At 41.8% G+C, this 18199-nt stretch overlaps 1 protein-coding gene across 1 annotated transcript in view; it reads right to left on the minus strand.

Annotated features, from left to right (window-relative positions):
- LOC115130791 (alpha-1,3-mannosyl-glycoprotein 4-beta-N-acetylglucosaminyltransferase B) overlaps positions 1 to 18199 on the minus strand; it is a 173632-nt gene that overhangs the window by 61533 nt on the left and 93900 nt on the right. The window contains exons 5-6 of the mRNA XM_029662238.2: positions 12042 to 12088; positions 7808 to 7921 (exon numbers count right to left, since the gene is read on the minus strand). Of these exons, the coding sequence (XP_029518098.1) occupies positions 7808 to 7921; positions 12042 to 12088 (161 nt within the window). The remainder of the gene's footprint in view (positions 1 to 7807; positions 7922 to 12041; positions 12089 to 18199) is intronic.

The following is an 18199-nucleotide window of genomic DNA, read 5'->3' on the forward strand; positions in this document are numbered from 1 at the left end:
ATCTATAATCACTACCAGTTTTCAGTAAAGTACCTCTCCTCTCTGATCTATAATCACTACTACTTTTTCTGTAAAGTACCTCTCTTCTCTGATCTATAATCACTACCAGTCTTCAGTAAAGTACCTATCTTCTCTGATCTGTAATTTTATTTTTTTATTTTACCTTTATTTAACTAGGCAAGTCAGTTAAGAACAAATTCTTATTTTCACTACCAGTCATTACCAGTCTTCAGTAAAGTACCTCTCCCCTCCTCGCCGCATCATTTGTTATTATTTTGTCTCTTACTCTTTCCCTTCCACTTATTTTTCATTCATTCATTCATTCATTATCTCCTCTCTCTCATTTTTGTGTGTGAGTGTAGGGATGAATGTGTGTTTCTGGCAGGATTTAGGATTGACGAGAGTGCTCTCCCATTCCCAAACTAGTAATCCTGTCAGAGTGAACCTGTTAAAAGCCTCTAATCTGAACAAATCTCCCTGGATTACACACACAGGTGAGATGGAGAGACTGGCACACCTACGGAAAGCAGAGGGGAGGAGAGGAGAATGGAAGAAGTTGGGGAGGGGAACTTCAACTTTTTTTACTACATCTTTGCACAGCTTGATATCATTCTTCTGTGTTTCTATGATAAAGCATATGTCAAAGTAGCCAAAGTAGTTAGGTACCCAGTCAGTTTATTATATCGCCACTATTCTATTCTAGAGTTTAAGTGGTGCAAGAGCTAAAGTGAGTCTACGGATTCCTTTGCCTTGGTAATTAAATAACAATGGCTGAGTTAGGAATAGAAGAGCTATGAACAGTAGCACAGACACACCGACACACGACTGACTTGACTTCACTCAGCCAGCCTCCTTCAGCTAGCCTGTTCTTCATCAAAACCACGCATCGTAGCCAAGCACTAAATAAAACAAAAGAACAGACTGACTGCACACAGAAATGAGAAATCAAGTCTCAGACAGTCAGACACAGACACAAATAAACAAATGAAGGCCCATAAACGTAGGCGTATAAAACACTCACACACACACACAAACACAGTGTTAAGAAAGTATTCAAACCCCTTGACCTTTCCCACATTTTGTTGTGTTATAGCCCGCATTTTAAATTGATTCAATTGAGATTGTGTGTCACTGGCCTACACACAATACCCCATAATGTCAAGGTGGAATTATGTTTTTAGAAATGTTTGCAAATTCATAAAAAATGAAAAGTCAATACGTTTTCAGTCCCTTCGTTATGGCAAGCATAATTAAGTTCAGCAGTAAAAATGTGCTTAACAAGTCACATAACAAGTTGCACGGACTCACTCTGTGTGCAATAATAGTGTTCAACGTGATTTTAAATGCTTACCTCATCTACCCCACACATACAATTATCTGTAAGGTCTCTCAGTGACTTTTAAACAATGATTCAACTACAAAGACCAGGGAGGTTTTCTAATGCCTCGCAAAGAAGGGCACCTATTGGTAGAATTGTAGAAAAAAATGCAAAGATTGAATATCACTTTGAGCATGGTGAAGTTATTAAATACACTTTGGGCGGTGTATCAATAAACCCATTCGCTATTAAGATACAGGTGTCCTTCCTAACTCAGTTGACTGGAGAGGAAGGAAAGCATTCAGGGATTTCACCATGAGGCCAATGGTGACTTTAAAACAGTTACAGAGTTTAATGGCTGTGATACGAGAAAACTGAGGATGGATCAACAGCATTGTAGTTACTCCACAATAGTAACCTAAATGAAAGAGTGAAAACAAGGAAGCCTGTACAGAATACAAATACTCCAAAACATGCATCCTGTTTGCAATAAGGAACTAAAGTAAAAATGCAACAAATGTGGCAAAGAAATTAACTTTATATCCTGAATACAAAGTGTTATTTTGGGGGCAAATCCAACTCAAGACATCACTGAGTACCACTCGCCACATTTTCAAGCATATTGGTGGCTGCATCATGTTACGAGGATGCTTGTCATCTCCAAGGACTAAGTTTTTTTAAATAAAAATAAATGGAATAGAGCTAAAGCACATGCACAATCCTAGAGGAAAACCTGGTTCAGTCTGAAAGCAGACTGAACCAGACACTGGGAGACAAATTCACCTTTCAGCAGGACAATAACTTAAAACACAAGGCCAAATATACACTAGTGTTGCTTACCAAGACTACATTTGTATTGACATTTTTAAGGATCACCATTTGCAGCAGCAACTCTTACTGGGGTAAAGCAAAATTAAGTTAGTTATACAATTTTAAAAACATTACAATAGATTTCACAATACATTAAGTATGTGCCCTCAGGTCCTTACTCTACTACGACATATCAACAACACAAAATCGATGTGTACGTGTGTGTATAGTGCGTATGTTATCGTGTGTGTGTGTATGCATGTGTCTGTGCCTAGGTTTGTCTTGCTTCACAGTCCCTACTGTTCCATAAGGTGTATTTTTTAAATAAGTTTTTAAATCAAATTTTACTGCTTGCATGAGTTACTTGATGTAGAATAGAGTTCCATGTAGTCATGGCTTTATGTAGTACTGTGCGACTCCCATAGTCTGTTCCGGACTTGGGGAGCGTGAAGAGACCTCTGGTGGCATGTCTTGTGGGGTATGGGTGGGTGTCCGAGCTGTGTGCCTCCCATAGTCTGTTCCGGACCTGGGGAGCGTGAAGAGACCTCTGGTGGCATGTCTTGTGGGGTATGGGTGGGTGTCCGAGCTGTGTGCCAGTGGTTTAGAAAGACAGCTTGGTGCATTCAACATGTCAATATTCTAAATTACAATGCTTGTCTTTCATAATTTGGTTAGATCTACTTGGATGTGTATTGTTAGTGTTTGTTGCTGGCATGTCATGCCTAAGTTTGATAATCTTGCCAATGAACATTTCATTCAAGTAGTTGGCAATATCAGTGGGTTTTGTGATGAATGAGCCATCTGATTCCAAAATGTAAATTAAGGTGCTCCAAAGCTTTTTACTATCATTCTTCATGTCATTTTTCTTTTCTGTTTCATAGTGTAGTTTCTTCTTTTTATTCAGTTTAGTCACATGATTTCTCAATTTGCAGTACGTCTACAAAGTAGACTTATTTGTCATTCCTTTTGCCTCATCCCTCTCAACCAAAACATTTTTTCAATTAATCATCAATCCACTACAATTTAAGTGTTTATACAACCATTTTCTGAATGGGTGCATGTTTATTAGTTAATGAGATAAGCAATTTCATACAGTTGAAGTCGGAAGTTACATACACTTAGGTTGGAGTAATTAAAACTTGTTTTTCAACCACTCCACAAATTTCTTGTGAACAAACTGTAGTTTTGGCAAGTCGGTTAAGACATCTACTTTGTGAATGACAAGTAATTTTTCCAACAATTGTTTTCAGACAGATTATTTCACTTATAATTCACTGTATCACAATTCCAGTGGGTCAGAAGATTACATACATAGAATAAATAAAAGCTGAAATTACTATTATTCTGACATTTCACAGTCTTAAAATAAAGTGGTGATCCTAACTGACCTAAGACAGCGAATTTTTACGAGGACAAAATGTCAGGAATTATGAAAAACTGAGTTTAACTGTATTTGGCTAAGGTGTATGTAAATTTCCGACTTCAACTGTATATGTGTCAAGTGCAGTGTCTGATTGCTCGTCATTACACTCCACGGACCAACAAATATTCTTTACATTAACAACATAGGAATCACTACAAAATGTATTGTATGACATCTTATACACTATTTTAGGCCCAGCCTTTGGTTTTCCTAGATATGGCTACTATATTGTGATCACTACATCCAATGGATTTGGATACTGCTTTAAAGCAAATTTCTGCAGCATTAGTAAAGTTGTGGTTAATACATGTTGATGATTTCATTCCTGTGCTGTTTGTAACTACCCTGGTAGGTTGACTGATAACCTGAACCAGGTTGCAGGCGCTAGTTACAGTTGGAAGCTTTCTCTTGAGTTGGCAGCCTGATGAAAGCCGGTCAATATTTAAATCACCCAGAAAATATATCTCTCTGTTGATATCACATGCATCATCAAGCATTTCACACATGTTATTCAGATACTGACTTTTAGCACTTGACGGTCTATAGCAGCTTCCTACCAGAAAGGGCTTTAGGTGAAGCAGATGAACGTGAAGCCATATGACCTCAACATGATTTAACATGAGATCCTCTCTAAGCTTTACAGGAATGTGGTTCTGAATATAAACGGCCACCTTTGGCATTTCTGTCCCTCTGTAGATCTTATGTAGATCTTTTAACCATGTATTGCTACCACTGTATCATCAAAGGTGTTATCTAAGTGAGTTTCGGAGATGGTCAGAATATGAATATCATCTGTTACTAGCAAATGACTGATTTCATGAACCTTGTTTCTTAAGCTACATATGTTAACATGGGCTATTTTTAGAACTTTTCTGCGATGCTTGGTTGTTTTTATTGCTTTACCGGGAAGGTAGACATACTCATGTTATTTATGTTAGTGCAGGGTGGTACACAGTGCACTTCCTACTAGGGCACACCGCCTCAGCGCTAACATAGGCACATCATTACTGCAAGCAATAGCTGTGGGATCAGGTTAGGTTACTTACATTGTGTCTTCCAACGCCCCTGGGATCATGTACATTTGCTGAAGCATTATGAAAACTCAGTGACACAATGGTAGAGATTAAATGAGCTGGGCTTGGGTCATTGTGAAGTCATTGTCTCAACGCAGCCGTACAATGCTGTGAAAGGATCCAGGAACCCAAATGATTTGGGTGGATCCCATCCAACTCAAAATATGAGCTTTGTTTCCAGAAGCTATCAAAATGGTCAATAAATGTGACACCCACAAAGCTGCAATAGTCTCGTAGCCAGTTATGGAGGGCGAAAAGTCTACTGAACCGTTCAATGCCACGATTTAGAGAGGGCAGAGGGCCAGATATTATGGGGCGTTAGTTGGTGTCAAGTAGTGACCCAATCCGTTCTTTAAAATCCATCTTCAGCTGTTCTGAGCTGCCCTTCATAATGTCATTAAATCCCACATGAACTTTGACAGACTAAATGTCCTGATGCTGGTTTAAAATGTTTGGGAGCAGCTTATTGATGTCCTGTACTTGTGCTCCTGGAAAGCACAACGTTTTTTGCTCCAGGGACGGAGACATTTCTCACCATTGAATGTTCCTCCAATTGGGGGAGGGGGTGGTAAGGAAAATATATTTAAAAAATATGTGTGTGAATGTGTGTATATATATATATATATATATATATATATATATATATGTGTATTTATATGTATATATGTAGAGTATATGTATGTATATTAATATATATGTGGGAATGTATGTATATATATATATATATATATGTGTATTTATATGTATATATCTAGAGTATATGTATGTATATTAATATATATGTGGGAATGTATGTATATATATATATATGTGTATTTATATATATATATATATATGTGTGTGTGTGAATGTGTGTATATATATATATATATATATATATATATATATGTATTTATATGTATATATCTAGAGTATATGTATGTATATTAATATACATGTGGGAATGTATGTATGTGCCTTCAGAAAGTATTCAGATTGTTTTACTTTTTCCACATTTGTTGTTACAGCTATATTCTAAAATTGATTAAAATTTTCCCCCTCACAATATGCCATAATGACAAAGCAATAACTGTTTTTTTTTTAAATGTTGAAAATAAAAAAAAACATTTACATAAGTATTCAGACCCTTTACTCAGTACTTTGTTGAAGCACCTTTGGCAGTGATTACAGCCTTGAGTCTTCTTGGGTATGACGCGACAAGCTTGGCAAACCTGTATTTGGGGAGGATCTCCCATTCTTCTCTGAAGATCCTCTTAAGCTCTGTCAGGTTGGATGAGGACCATTGCTGCACAGCTATTTTCAGGTCTCTCCGGAGAGGTTCGATCGAGTTCAAGTCCGGGCTCTGGCTGGGCCACTCAAGAACATTCAGAAATTGTCCCGAAGCCACTCCTGTGTTGTCTTGGCTGTGTGCTAATGGTTGTTGTCCTGTTGGAAGGTGAACAGTCACCCCAGTCTGAGATCCAGAGCGCTCTGGAGTAGGTTTTCATCAAGGATCACTCAGTACTTTGCTCTGTTCATCTTTGCCTCAATCCTGACATGTCTGAAAAGCATCCCCACAGCATGATGCTGCCTCCACCACGCTTCACCGTAGGGATTGTGTCAAGTTTCCTCAAGACGTGATGATTGGCATTCAGGCCAAAGAGTTCAATCTTGGTTTCATCAGGCCAGATAATCTTGTTTCTCATGGTCTGAGAGTCTTTAGGTGCCTTTTAGCAAACTGATAGCGGGCTGTCATGTGCCTTTCACTGAGGAGTGGCTTCCGTCTGGCCACTCTACCATAAAGGCCTAAATGGTGGGGTGCTGCAAAGATGGTTGTTCTTCTGGAAGGTTCTCCCATCTCAGCAGAGGAACATTGGAGCTCTTTCAGAGTGACCACCGGGATCTTGGTCAACACCCTGACCGAGGTCCTTCTCCCTCGATTGCTCAGTTTGGCCGGGTAGCCAGCTCTAGGAAGAGTCTTGATGGTTCCAAACTTCTTCCATTTAAGAATGATAGAGACCACTGTGTTCTTGGAGACCTTCAATGCTGCAGAAATGTTTTGCTACCCTTCCCCAGATCTGTGCCTGGACACAATCCTGTCTCGGAGCTCTAAGGACTATTCCTTCGACCTAATGGCTTGGTTTTTCTCTGACATGCACTGTCAACTGTGGGACCTTATATAGACAGGTGTGTGCCTTTCCAAATCATGTCAATGTGATTTTCTGAATTTTTGTTTAAGATTCCGTCTCTCACAGTTGAGGTGCACCTATGATAAAAATTACAGACCTCTACATGCTTTGTAAGTTGGAAAACCTGCAAAATTGGCAGTGTATCAAATACTTGTTCTCCCCACTGTACATACGTGTTTTCTATTTTTTACACGTTAGAATTGTTCTTCCACTTTGACATTACTGAGTATTTTGTGTAGATCGTTTACAAAAAAAGGACTAATCCATTTTAATCCCTCCAAAATGTAGAAAAAGTCAAGGGGTGTGAAAACTTTCTGAAAGCACATACATAGACAGTCAGAAAAACAAACAGACAGGCAGACAGACACAGAGGCTGATGCATGCACATTACATATTCACACACGCGCGCACGCGCGCACGCACGCACGCACGCACGCACGCACACACACACACACACACACACACACACACACAGAGAGACACACATACAGAGACACACACACACACACAGAGAGACACACACACACACACACACACACACAGCAGGGTGATAAGTAAGTGAAGGGAGATGTGGTGACACTGAAGTGATGTCATCAAGTCACACAAGGACAGAGCAGTGGAGAGCTTCCTCATGTCAGACTCAACAAGACAGCACACACATACACTCACACACACACGCTCAGTTCAGTGGAGGCTGCTGAGGGGAGCACGGCTCATAATAATGGCTGGAACAGAGCAAATGAAATTACATCAAACACATGGAAACCATGTTTGATGTATTTGATACCATTCCACTGACTCTGCTCCAGCCATTACCACAAGCCCATCCTACCCTAATAAGTTGCCACCAATCTCTTGTGGCCCAGTTTCATTTGAACAAATCATCTTGGAATCTTCTAACCAAACAATGGGCCAAGGTTCAAGACATGAGTTACATTTCAACTTGTCTCCTGAAATGAACTGCAGTTGAACCCTCAGACAATTGTGAAAACTGCTGAGAAGGCTGCAGTCTTACCTGACCCTCTCCTTGGGGTCTCCGAAGGACTCTTTGAGGCGGGAGAAGTCGGGGTAGAAGTGGACAGACGGAGATATGACTTCCAGAAGACCTGACTGGATCTCCACTGGAAACCTGACAGAGAGAGGAGAGAGTGTTGGCGAGGGGGAGAGAGAGGGGAAGAGAAAGAGTTGAACAATCCCAACTACTACTATCTACAACTATCACATAGACACAGTTATGATAGATACAGGCAGACAGACCGACAGCCAGACAGGCACACAGGCAGACACAAACAGGCAGATAGACAGGCAGACAGACAGACAGACACCACAGTATGTGGGTCCCTGCCACCCTTTCCACAAACACTATTGACTTCCTCTCTGGTCAGGTGGTTGATAGGTGGTAACCAGGGGAGATGGAGACAGGATCACGCACACACACACACACACACATACACACACACACCACCCCTGTTGTAACTCCGTGGGAGGAAGGAGTCAGATTACAATGTATGAAGACAGAGAGACGAGCCATTCAGGAGAGAGACAGAGGTCAGGTCTCAAGTGTGTAATCACTAACCCTGTCAATCAGCCAGGACAGGAGAGGTGTGTGTGCCTGAGGAACCACACACTCACACACACTAACTCACAATAGTGCACACACACACACACACACACACACACACAAACACACACAACCAACCCCTCTCTCCTGGGTTTGTAATCTCCCTGAGAGAATGTCGAGGTGACAGGGGGGACATTCAACCTCCCCCCTCCCCTCTTCACTTCCCCCTTCCCTCCATCGACCCCCATAGCCATCTCCAGCCTCGATCCCAAATTACACCCTATTCCCTATGTAGTACACTACTTTTTCCAATGGCCCATCTGGTTCTGGTAGTGCTGAGCGATTAACATAAATGTAAGTTAATTTTCGGTTTCTAAACAACTTAACCGACCGACGTCGGTTAAATGATTTGAATTCCATTTCTGTGAGATCAACGCACAGTTTCTTTAGAGTTGTAGCTTCCAACAGGCCAATATTCTACATAGTTTAGCGCAGAAAACGTGGTAATTAACTACAATTCAAATAAAACAAATGTAATATACACAACTGAAATATTTTATTTGAGTAATTTGAATACATTATGGTTAATAAGTGATAAGCAGTAATGTCAGTCACTACCATCATGGGACTTTTATTTATTGTTTTATTCTGTGTTGTTACAGCATTCAACCTACATAATGCATTTAATATTTTGTTAAAATTATTGAAACTGAAATCCTTGATTATTTTCTAATAATTGAACCGAAACAACCTCCAAAAGCACTAATCACTCAGCACTAGTCTTTGATCAGAAGTAGTGCACTATATAGGGAATAGGGTGTCATTTGGAATGCAGGACCTCTCGTGAGGTGAGGTGACCTCCTTAGCGGACGTAGGGAGTGACAGCAACGAAGTGACCACTGGTATCATCTTGGGTCAAAATGGCCACCTCGGCAGGAAAAGACAAGCAGGAGTCTAAAACAGCAGGCTCTAAAACCTGCACCGTGGGCATGTTGTGAGGAGGATTCTGTATGTTTAGATAAGGTGCTAGGAGGAAATTAATAACAGGATGGAAAGTGGTGTTTGTGTGTGTAAGAGTGTGTTTGTGTCTGTGAGAGACACAAAGCGAGAGAGAGAGAGAGAAAGAGAGAAAGAAAGAAAGAAAGAGAGAGAGGGGAAGAAAGAGAGACAGAGAGAAATAAAGAAAGAGAGAAATAAAATGGGACAGATCTGTTTCTGTCTCTCTCCAGAGATCAGACAAAGCCAGTAAACAGAAAAGCATGTGTCTGTATGCATGTGTTTATTTAATATGAAACTGTTGTTCATTTACTCTCTAGTGCTGGTGTGAATGCAAATAGGATTACTTATCAGACAGTATTTTATGTTTATTCCCCTCACTATTTTATAAGAAAGATATTAGGTATTTTAACATTTTGAATGCACACTATCATGAATCTGTATCCTTTTGTGTTTAGAAAGTACATATTCTCACTCATACGTCAAAACATCAATAGTCTGACTAAATATCTCACTGTGTATTAACATTACCTATATCCACATAGTTGTAGAGCAATGTAGAGCAAACAAGTGCCTCAAGCAATGTGTAGTCAAAGTAAAGTAGGAGAACCCCCATGGATTCTGAAGGCACTCAGATTTACACTACAGCCCTAAGGGTAAACAGACAGGAACAGTGTTAAAACACAAAGGCATTCCCACGGAGACCTGTTTCTCTGTTGTTGAGTCCTTTGTGGTTGTGAATTCTATTTAGGTTGCTTATTTTGTACTCTGTGTGTCTGTGTGTGTGTGTGTGTGTGTGTGTGTGTGTGTGTGTGTGTGTGTGTGTGTGTGTCTGTGATGGAATGTAAACAGGATACGTTCAATTGCACACACACACACACATACACAAACGTACATTCAAATAGACACATGCAAGAAGACAGATGTGCACACGTGTCGAATAGATCAAGGACTTACACACTCAAGCAGAGATCAAGCATGACATATGCACACAAGTAAACTCAGCAAAAAAAGAAACGTCCCTTTTTCAGGACCCTGTCTTTCAAAGATAATTCGCAAAAATCTAAATAACTTCACAGATCTTCATTGTAAAGAGCTTATACACTGTTTCCCATGCCTGTTCAATGAACCATAAACAATTAATGAACATGCACCTGTGGAACGGTCGTTAAGACACTAACAGCTTACAGATGGTAGGAGGCTTTTCTACTGACTGAAAAACACCAAAAGAAAGATGCCCAGGGTCCCTGCTCATCTGCATGAACGTGCCTTAGGCATGCTGCAAGGAGGAATGAGGACTGCAGATGTGGCCAGGGCAATAAATTGCCATGTATGTACTGTGAGATGCCTAAGACAGCGCTACAAGGAGACAGGATGGACAGCTCACAGTGACAGACCACATGTAACAACACCTGCACAGGATCGGTACATCCGAACATCACACCCGCGAGACAGGTACAGGATGGCAACAACAACTGCCCGAGTTACACCAGGAACGCACAATCCCTCCATCAGTGCTCAGACTGTCCTGATAGGCTGAAACTGGGGGCTTGTAGGCCTGTTGTAAGGCAGGTCCTCACCAGACATCACCGGCAACAACGTCGCCTATGGGCACAAATCCACCAGACAGGACCAGACAGGACCGGCAAAAAGTGCTCTTCACCTTCGGGTCACGGTTTTGTCTCACCAGGGGTGATGGTCGGATTTGCGTTTATCGTCGAAGGAATGAGCGTTACACTGAGGCCTGTACTCAGGCCGGGATCCATTTTGAGGTGGAGGATCCATCATGATCTGGGGCGGTGTGTCACAGCATCATCAGACTGAGCTTGTAGTCATTGCAGAAAATCTCAACGCTGTGAGTTACAGGGAAGACATCCTCTTCCCTCATGTGGTACCCTTCCTGCAGGCTCATCCTGACATGACAATGCCACCAGCCATACTGCTCATTCTGTGCGTGATTTCCTGCAAGACAGGAATGTCAGTGTTCTGCCATGGCCAGCGAAGAGCCCGGATCTCAATCTCATTGAGTACGTCTGAGACCTGTTGGATCGGAGGTTGAGGGCTAGGGCCATTCCCCCCAGAAATGTCTAGGAACTGGTAGGGTGTCTTGGTGGAAGAGTGAGGTAACATCTCACAGCAAGAACTGCCAAATCTGGTGCAGTCCATGAAGAGGAGATGCACTGCAGTTCTTAATGCAGCTGGTGGCCACACCAGATACTGACTGTTACTTCTGATTTTGATCCCCTATTGTTCAGGGACATTCCATTTCTGTTAGTCACATGTCTGTGGAACCTATTGAGTCTTTGTCTCAGTTGTTGAATCTTATGTTCATACAAATATTTACACATTTTAAGTTTGCTGAAAATAAACACAGTTGACAGTGAGAGGACCTTTCTTTTTTTGCTGAGTTTATAACAAATACAGCAGTTACTCACCCACACACACTCACATTTGCACATGAACATGCAAACATGCATTAAACACAGGTAGCAAACACACACACAATAACTAGTCATGTAAAAAACACACACACACACACACACACACACACACACACACACACACACACACACACACACACACACACACACACACACACACACACACACTCCCTCTTCCACACCCTGAGCCCCCTGAGCCCAAATAGGCAGGTCTCCATGGAAACACCATCCCATCATGCCACGGTACTTACAGGCGCTTGAGGTTGTCAGCCACGATGTTGGCGTACTGTTGGTCCGTCTGCAAAACATGAGAAAACCCCCCTGAATAAAACCAAATGTTCATGCCTTTGTTGTGCCATTAACAGATAGTATGGCTACATAAAGGTATTGACATAGTATACATTATGTTACGATGTGCACTGCAATACTGTACACACATCATGTTTTACCTAAAATAATGTTGCCTTTGTCAGCTACAATCTTCCCTGGATACAATATGGAATAAAAATCACTAAATGCTTTTTTATCACAACAACAACATTACAATAATTGCGCAACGGTTCAATAGTGTTCCAAGATGGCCACCGTGGGGCTTGTGGGCTGTTCCAGTTTCTTCCCAAGTGGAATCAGCCGCTTGATGGTGTAATTATCTGGCTCAGTATGAATCCAGCATCCAGAGCTGTGATGAGGTCAGGGAGAGGATAACATGTACACACATGTATTCATCCACCGACCAGGTTTGAGCTGGGACTACTTCTGCTTGATTACTTCCATATAGATCCATAATCAAACCCCAAAACATTGTGCTTGTTCAAGAGGATATGCCACAGCAAAGTAATGCACAGTAACATCATGCAATACCAACTAATATTGTATAACTAACAGCTAACGCCATCTTTCTTTGGCTGTTGCCCTGCCTAGTCATTCCAATCTGGAGGACCAACTCTAAAAATGTATCGGAAATGTATTGGTTATTAAACAGCAAATGATTACAAATTCCCTGACTATGAATCTCCATCCTGAAAGGTTTACGGGTAGAGGGAAGGATGGAGGGAGCATCGGAAGTGGAGAGACAGGCGCAAGAGATCAGATGGCCAACAGGAAACACCTGGGATCACTTTGACCGCAACCTCTGCTTCCCAAATTAACCGTCCGAGAGGAATAGAGGGATGTAGGGAGGGAGGGAAGAGGAATTATCACAATGAAAACAATATATCCTGTCACATTTGAATAAAACCTGTTTTTGTCCAAACATTCTCTTGAAAAACAAGAGAAACCATATATCCCTTTTTCTGGTTTCCTATGTTATGGTTTTGGGGCCTTTGAGCAGAAAGACAGTCTTGCGCAATTCCAAATCAATCCCTAAACCCTCGCCTAGGTACTTTGTGTAGATCTGAAAAGATTTTGAATAGGTATGAGGAATATACTGTGAAAATTCCAACTGGCCATGTGGAACTAAGACCTATCCAATCATTTCAAATCTATATGAAATGTGTACGGGTGGACTGTAGGGTATAGAGGCGGAATTGGACATTTGAAACCGTGACTGTAAACAGTGTGCACTAGCCTGAATGCTTTCTCAGAGCTAGTCCACCAGGAAGGATATTAGGAGGAAGGGAGGCAGAGAAAGGGGGATTTGTTTAAGCATTTCTTAATCTCCCATGTCAAAGACGAAGCAAGGACTAGGGAAAGAAGGGGAGAAGTGTGTGTGTGTGTGTGTGTGTTACGGATACAGTTATCCTGTGTGTGTGTGTATCCTGTGTGTGTGTTTCTTTTCTCTCCTTCTCCCCTCACAGGTGAAAACCATCACTCCCCAATCAGTCAACAATCAATCATCAATCAGAAGACACACCTCCTCCTATTTCCTACCCTATCACAGTTCCTTCCCCATGGTTTAAAACACCCATCATTTGTTTGTTCTAGAGCTCAATCTCTCTGTAAATGCCATGGCTGTAGGTCTCTGTGTTTCACTCTCGCTTTGTGTCTTAACCTCTCTTTTGTTTAAAGCACCTCCATAGCACTTTGTCATCACCTGTGAGTATTGTTTTGGTTATGGTGTTTGTGTGTTGCTGGTGGGAAAAGGGTGAAACCAAGACAAGTCGCCCATGGGCATACACTACCCGTAGGTGAACTTTGTTAAACACACTAGTTAGAACTGGGCGGACCACCCACTGTATTTTTGGTTGGTTAGTTAGCTGTTGTTAAAGTAGGCTAGTCTAGCTTAGGGGTGTTTTTGAATACTTATTGTTTCTTTCCTTGGGTCCAGCTCAGCCCCTTTTCCTGCTCCCCCCATTACCGTGTGTTTATAAATAAACCTAGAGTTTGACGGTAGATTTCTGTTGTCGTGGTTATTTCGTGCACACTTTTACTTTGTCACAATAATAATTTGCATGAGTTATGTTACGGGTCTCATTACCATCCCCCCTAGACTGTCGGGCCAAAAGGGATTCGTAACATAAGTGGGGGCTCATCCGGGATATGTCATAACTGACACCCATGCCGCTCATGTAGATTGTTGTAGTGGTATAGTTCAGTGTTGAGCGTCATAGCTGAAGTAGCATTAGTGTTTGCTATTTTTCTTTGGTACTTGTGAAGTAGTGTAAAATGACTACTTTTGATTTGAGATCCTTTTTGGATAACCCTTCGTGGGAGGTTTTTGACAAATGTCGTAGAGTTGATTTAATGACCTTGGCTGACCATTATTCAGTATCGATTCCGCAGAGTTTAGTTAAGGCGGAGGTTAAACAGCTAGTGTTAAATGTATTGTTGGAAGAGCAGGTGCTTGTGTTACCGCTGCCTGAGTCTACTACCCCTGTAGCGGATGTTGCTGCTCCTGTAAGCCCGTGTGTGTGTGTGTGTGTGTGTGTCTGTGAGAGTGAGAGAGAGAGAAGTTGACAGAAAAAAGCTGAAATACCCGACTGTTTTCATCTCTCCAAGAGGCTGGCGTGTGCTATTTTAGGCTCCGTACAACACCAGACCCCCCCTTCCTCAGGTGTGAGACACTCCATTGGTGGATTATACAATGGGTGGGTCTAATCCTGAATGGTGATTGGTTAAAAGCGCATTCCAGCCGGTGTCTTTTCCACAAGTTACCACCGGCTAAATCTTTGACCTTAAAATGCCTATTTACTTTGTTCCATCTGACTGCGCAAGCCACTGTCTCATCAGCCCTATCCACTGTCTCATCAGCCCTATCCACTGTCTCATCAGCCCTATCCACTGTCTCATCAGCCCTATCCACTGTCTCATCAGCCCTATCCACTGTCTCATCAGCCCTATCCACTGTCTCATCAGCCCTATCCACTGTCTCATCAGCCAGCCCTATCCACTGTCTCATCAGCCAGCCCTATCCACTGTCTCATCAGCCAGCCCTATCCACTGTCTCATCAGCCAGCCCTATCCACTGTCTCATCAGCCATATCCACTGTCTCATCAGCCATATCCACTGTCTCATCAGCCCTATCCACTGTCTCATCAGCCCAGGCAGTCTCATCAGCCCTATCCACTGTCTCATCAGCCCAGGCAGTGAAGTTATAAACTTGATCTCCGCTATAAAAAGCATCTAAACATTATCTCACATTACTTTTAGACTAACATTTACTTTTCAACAGCGGGGGGTTTGTATAAACATTGCTGTCTGTCTCGCCGACATTTGCAACATTGTTTCAATATTAATTCGATATCCAACTATCCCATAGTAATGAACGTGTCGGGGTCGGGAGTCGGGACGAGAGAGAGAGGCAGGCAGTGTTTTTCAGCCACTCATGAATCAGGTAAAATGAAATGAAGTGCAGCTACTTTGCAGTCTTACCAGCTTCAGTTTGATGTGATTGTGTTAGCTGTGTTGTTGGCTAGCTCCTCTGAACAACAGTGTCCTGACGAGAGAGCACATTCTCTATACCAGGTGAAATCGTGCCTCATTAGCTCGTTGTTACGGATGTATCCAAATAAATGTCACTAGAAAAGAGCTTAAATAAATGCAGCTACTGTTGTTATTCTGTCGGCACTGTTTGATGTAATTGTAAGTTAGCCGTAGTTTGCTCGCTAGCAAGCAAGGGAGAAGAATGTTGCCAGCCAGTATGACAATGGAACATTAAGAACAAACGACTGGGTCGCGTCCATAGATTCAGAACAAAAAGACTGAACAACTGGGTCGCGTCTCTGGCAACCGAACCAATAGAACGAACGACCATCCGGCTTGGGTAGCAACCCTAGATTTGTGTCGGGACTATATCTTGTGGAAGGATTAAATAGTACAAATAAATTAATCAAAATAAAAAAAATTTTAATGAAAATATGTCAATCATTATTTGAATATGTTGGTAACCCATTGCATAAAAGTGATTATGCCCTCGAAACCAGTGTTTGGAGGATATATTGGCACGGTTTGCCAGCCCTCGACTTCGTCTCTGGCCAAACAACACCCATGCCAATGTACTGTATAGTGCCAATATGTACTCCAAACACTGGCTTCTCTGGCATTATCACTTAAATGTACCACATCCAGAGAGGTGAGAAACATGACCTCAGATTATTCATTGAGGTTGACAACTGTTGGCTGACAGCGTGTGTTCAGCCAGTGGGACGTGTCTAGCTTAATGTACAGTTAATATACAGCCCTATACTGTAGCCATACTTAATTGAATGGCTACAGTATAGTAGCCATTCAACAGATTGGGTCACTACTTGACACCAACAAACGCCCCATAATATCTGGCCCTCTGCCCTCTCTAAATCGTGGCATTGCCCAGCCATGCAGTGGATCTGCATGATAAAAAGCTCATAACACATGAACTCGATGGTATTATTGCTTTTATACAACGAGTTACCAGCATTGAAATGCAAGATTATTTCACAAAACGTGATGCTACATTCACTAACACTGGTTGTCAAGTGCAATGTAAGGCATTCTCTGGTCGCTAGTTCTATTCGTATTGACTGCCATCTAAAGCAAAACTACCCAAGCATGGTTGATAGTTCCAGAACTTTGCAGGTTGCAATGTCAAACAATTGCAATGGAGGCTTTTAGCCCTCTTGCTAGCTAGCCAACTATACAGCTAACACAAGCACTTCTGACTGAAGCTGGAAAGACAGAAATCAAGCTGCATTTAGTTTTGTTTGACCTGTTTTTATCTTGAAATGTCTTTGTATATATCCATAAAAATGATGCTGATGAATGATTTCAACTAGCTGAGAAAAGCTGCCTGTCTGTCTTGTCCCGACACGCTCATTACTATGGGACAGCTTGAGATCAAATTTCAATATTGAAACAATGTTGGAGATAATGTTTAGATGCTTTTTACAGTGGAGAACAATATTATAAATTGCATGGCTGGGCAGATGAGACAGTAGATCTGTAGTGGTGGTGGTTGTACGTTGTTAGGTAATGACGTAAACAATGGCACTTTTTATGAACGTGGCCATGTTTATGTTGTCAAGTATACCATGGGCAGGATAGACAATGGGATTTGTATAATTGTATAACGTTGTATAATTAAGCAATAAGGCCCGAGGGGGTGTGGTGTACAGCCTGGATACAGCCGTGTTATATTGGCTGTATACCACAAACCTCGGAGGTGCTTTATTGATATTATACACTGGTTACTAAGTAATTTTGTGTCATACCCGTGGTATTTGGTCTGATATACTTTACCAGGGCTTTCAGCCAATCTGCATTCAGGGCTCAAACAACCCGTTTTATAATGTGCAACAGTCAAGTAGAATCCTATCTAGTACAGTGATGTAGGTACCAGCTAGCCAGAGGACCAAGGCCATACAGTAGTAGCCCAACTCAGTCAGCAAGTTCAACTAACCCACCGCAAGACAATGGAACAAAATGGTATGCATTATATTTATTTAGTTCTGTGTATTATTACTGTAGTTGAGCAAATGCAACTGCTTAGAATATTAATATGGTCACACACTGACAGCAGGGGAGAGCAATGCACTGGGAAGGGTGCGCACACACACACACACACACACACACACACACACACACACACCCATCACAACAGGGCTCCTTCTAGTAATGTGTCCTTTGGACTTAAACAACCCTTTTATATGATTAGGGTTTCTTCACAATGAAGTCCAGTGAACACACATAGGCCTATCTGTGAGGCTAGCCTGTTCGCTTTCGCTAATTACCTTAGCATCGGTCATATGGGAATGATAGCTTCAGGGTTATAGGAGTTAGTGATGATTAGTGTCTAGACTATTAGGGGATCAAGAGGGGATGTGTGTGTGGTAGAGGCAGTAGCCTGGGGTAGCGTCATTCATTAGCTCTTCAGATCCCTGTCCTTTATAGACACATACAGACACACACATGAACGCGTGCGCATGCAGTCAAACATCCACGCACACATTGGGTGGGAATGGGTGGATTTCTCAATTCCCTTCTCAGGTCGTTGTA

The sequence above is a fragment of the Oncorhynchus nerka genome, linkage group LG6 (assembly GCF_034236695.1).
Source record: "Oncorhynchus nerka isolate Pitt River linkage group LG6, Oner_Uvic_2.0, whole genome shotgun sequence".
Classification (NCBI taxonomy): Eukaryota; Metazoa; Chordata; class Actinopteri; order Salmoniformes; family Salmonidae; genus Oncorhynchus; species Oncorhynchus nerka.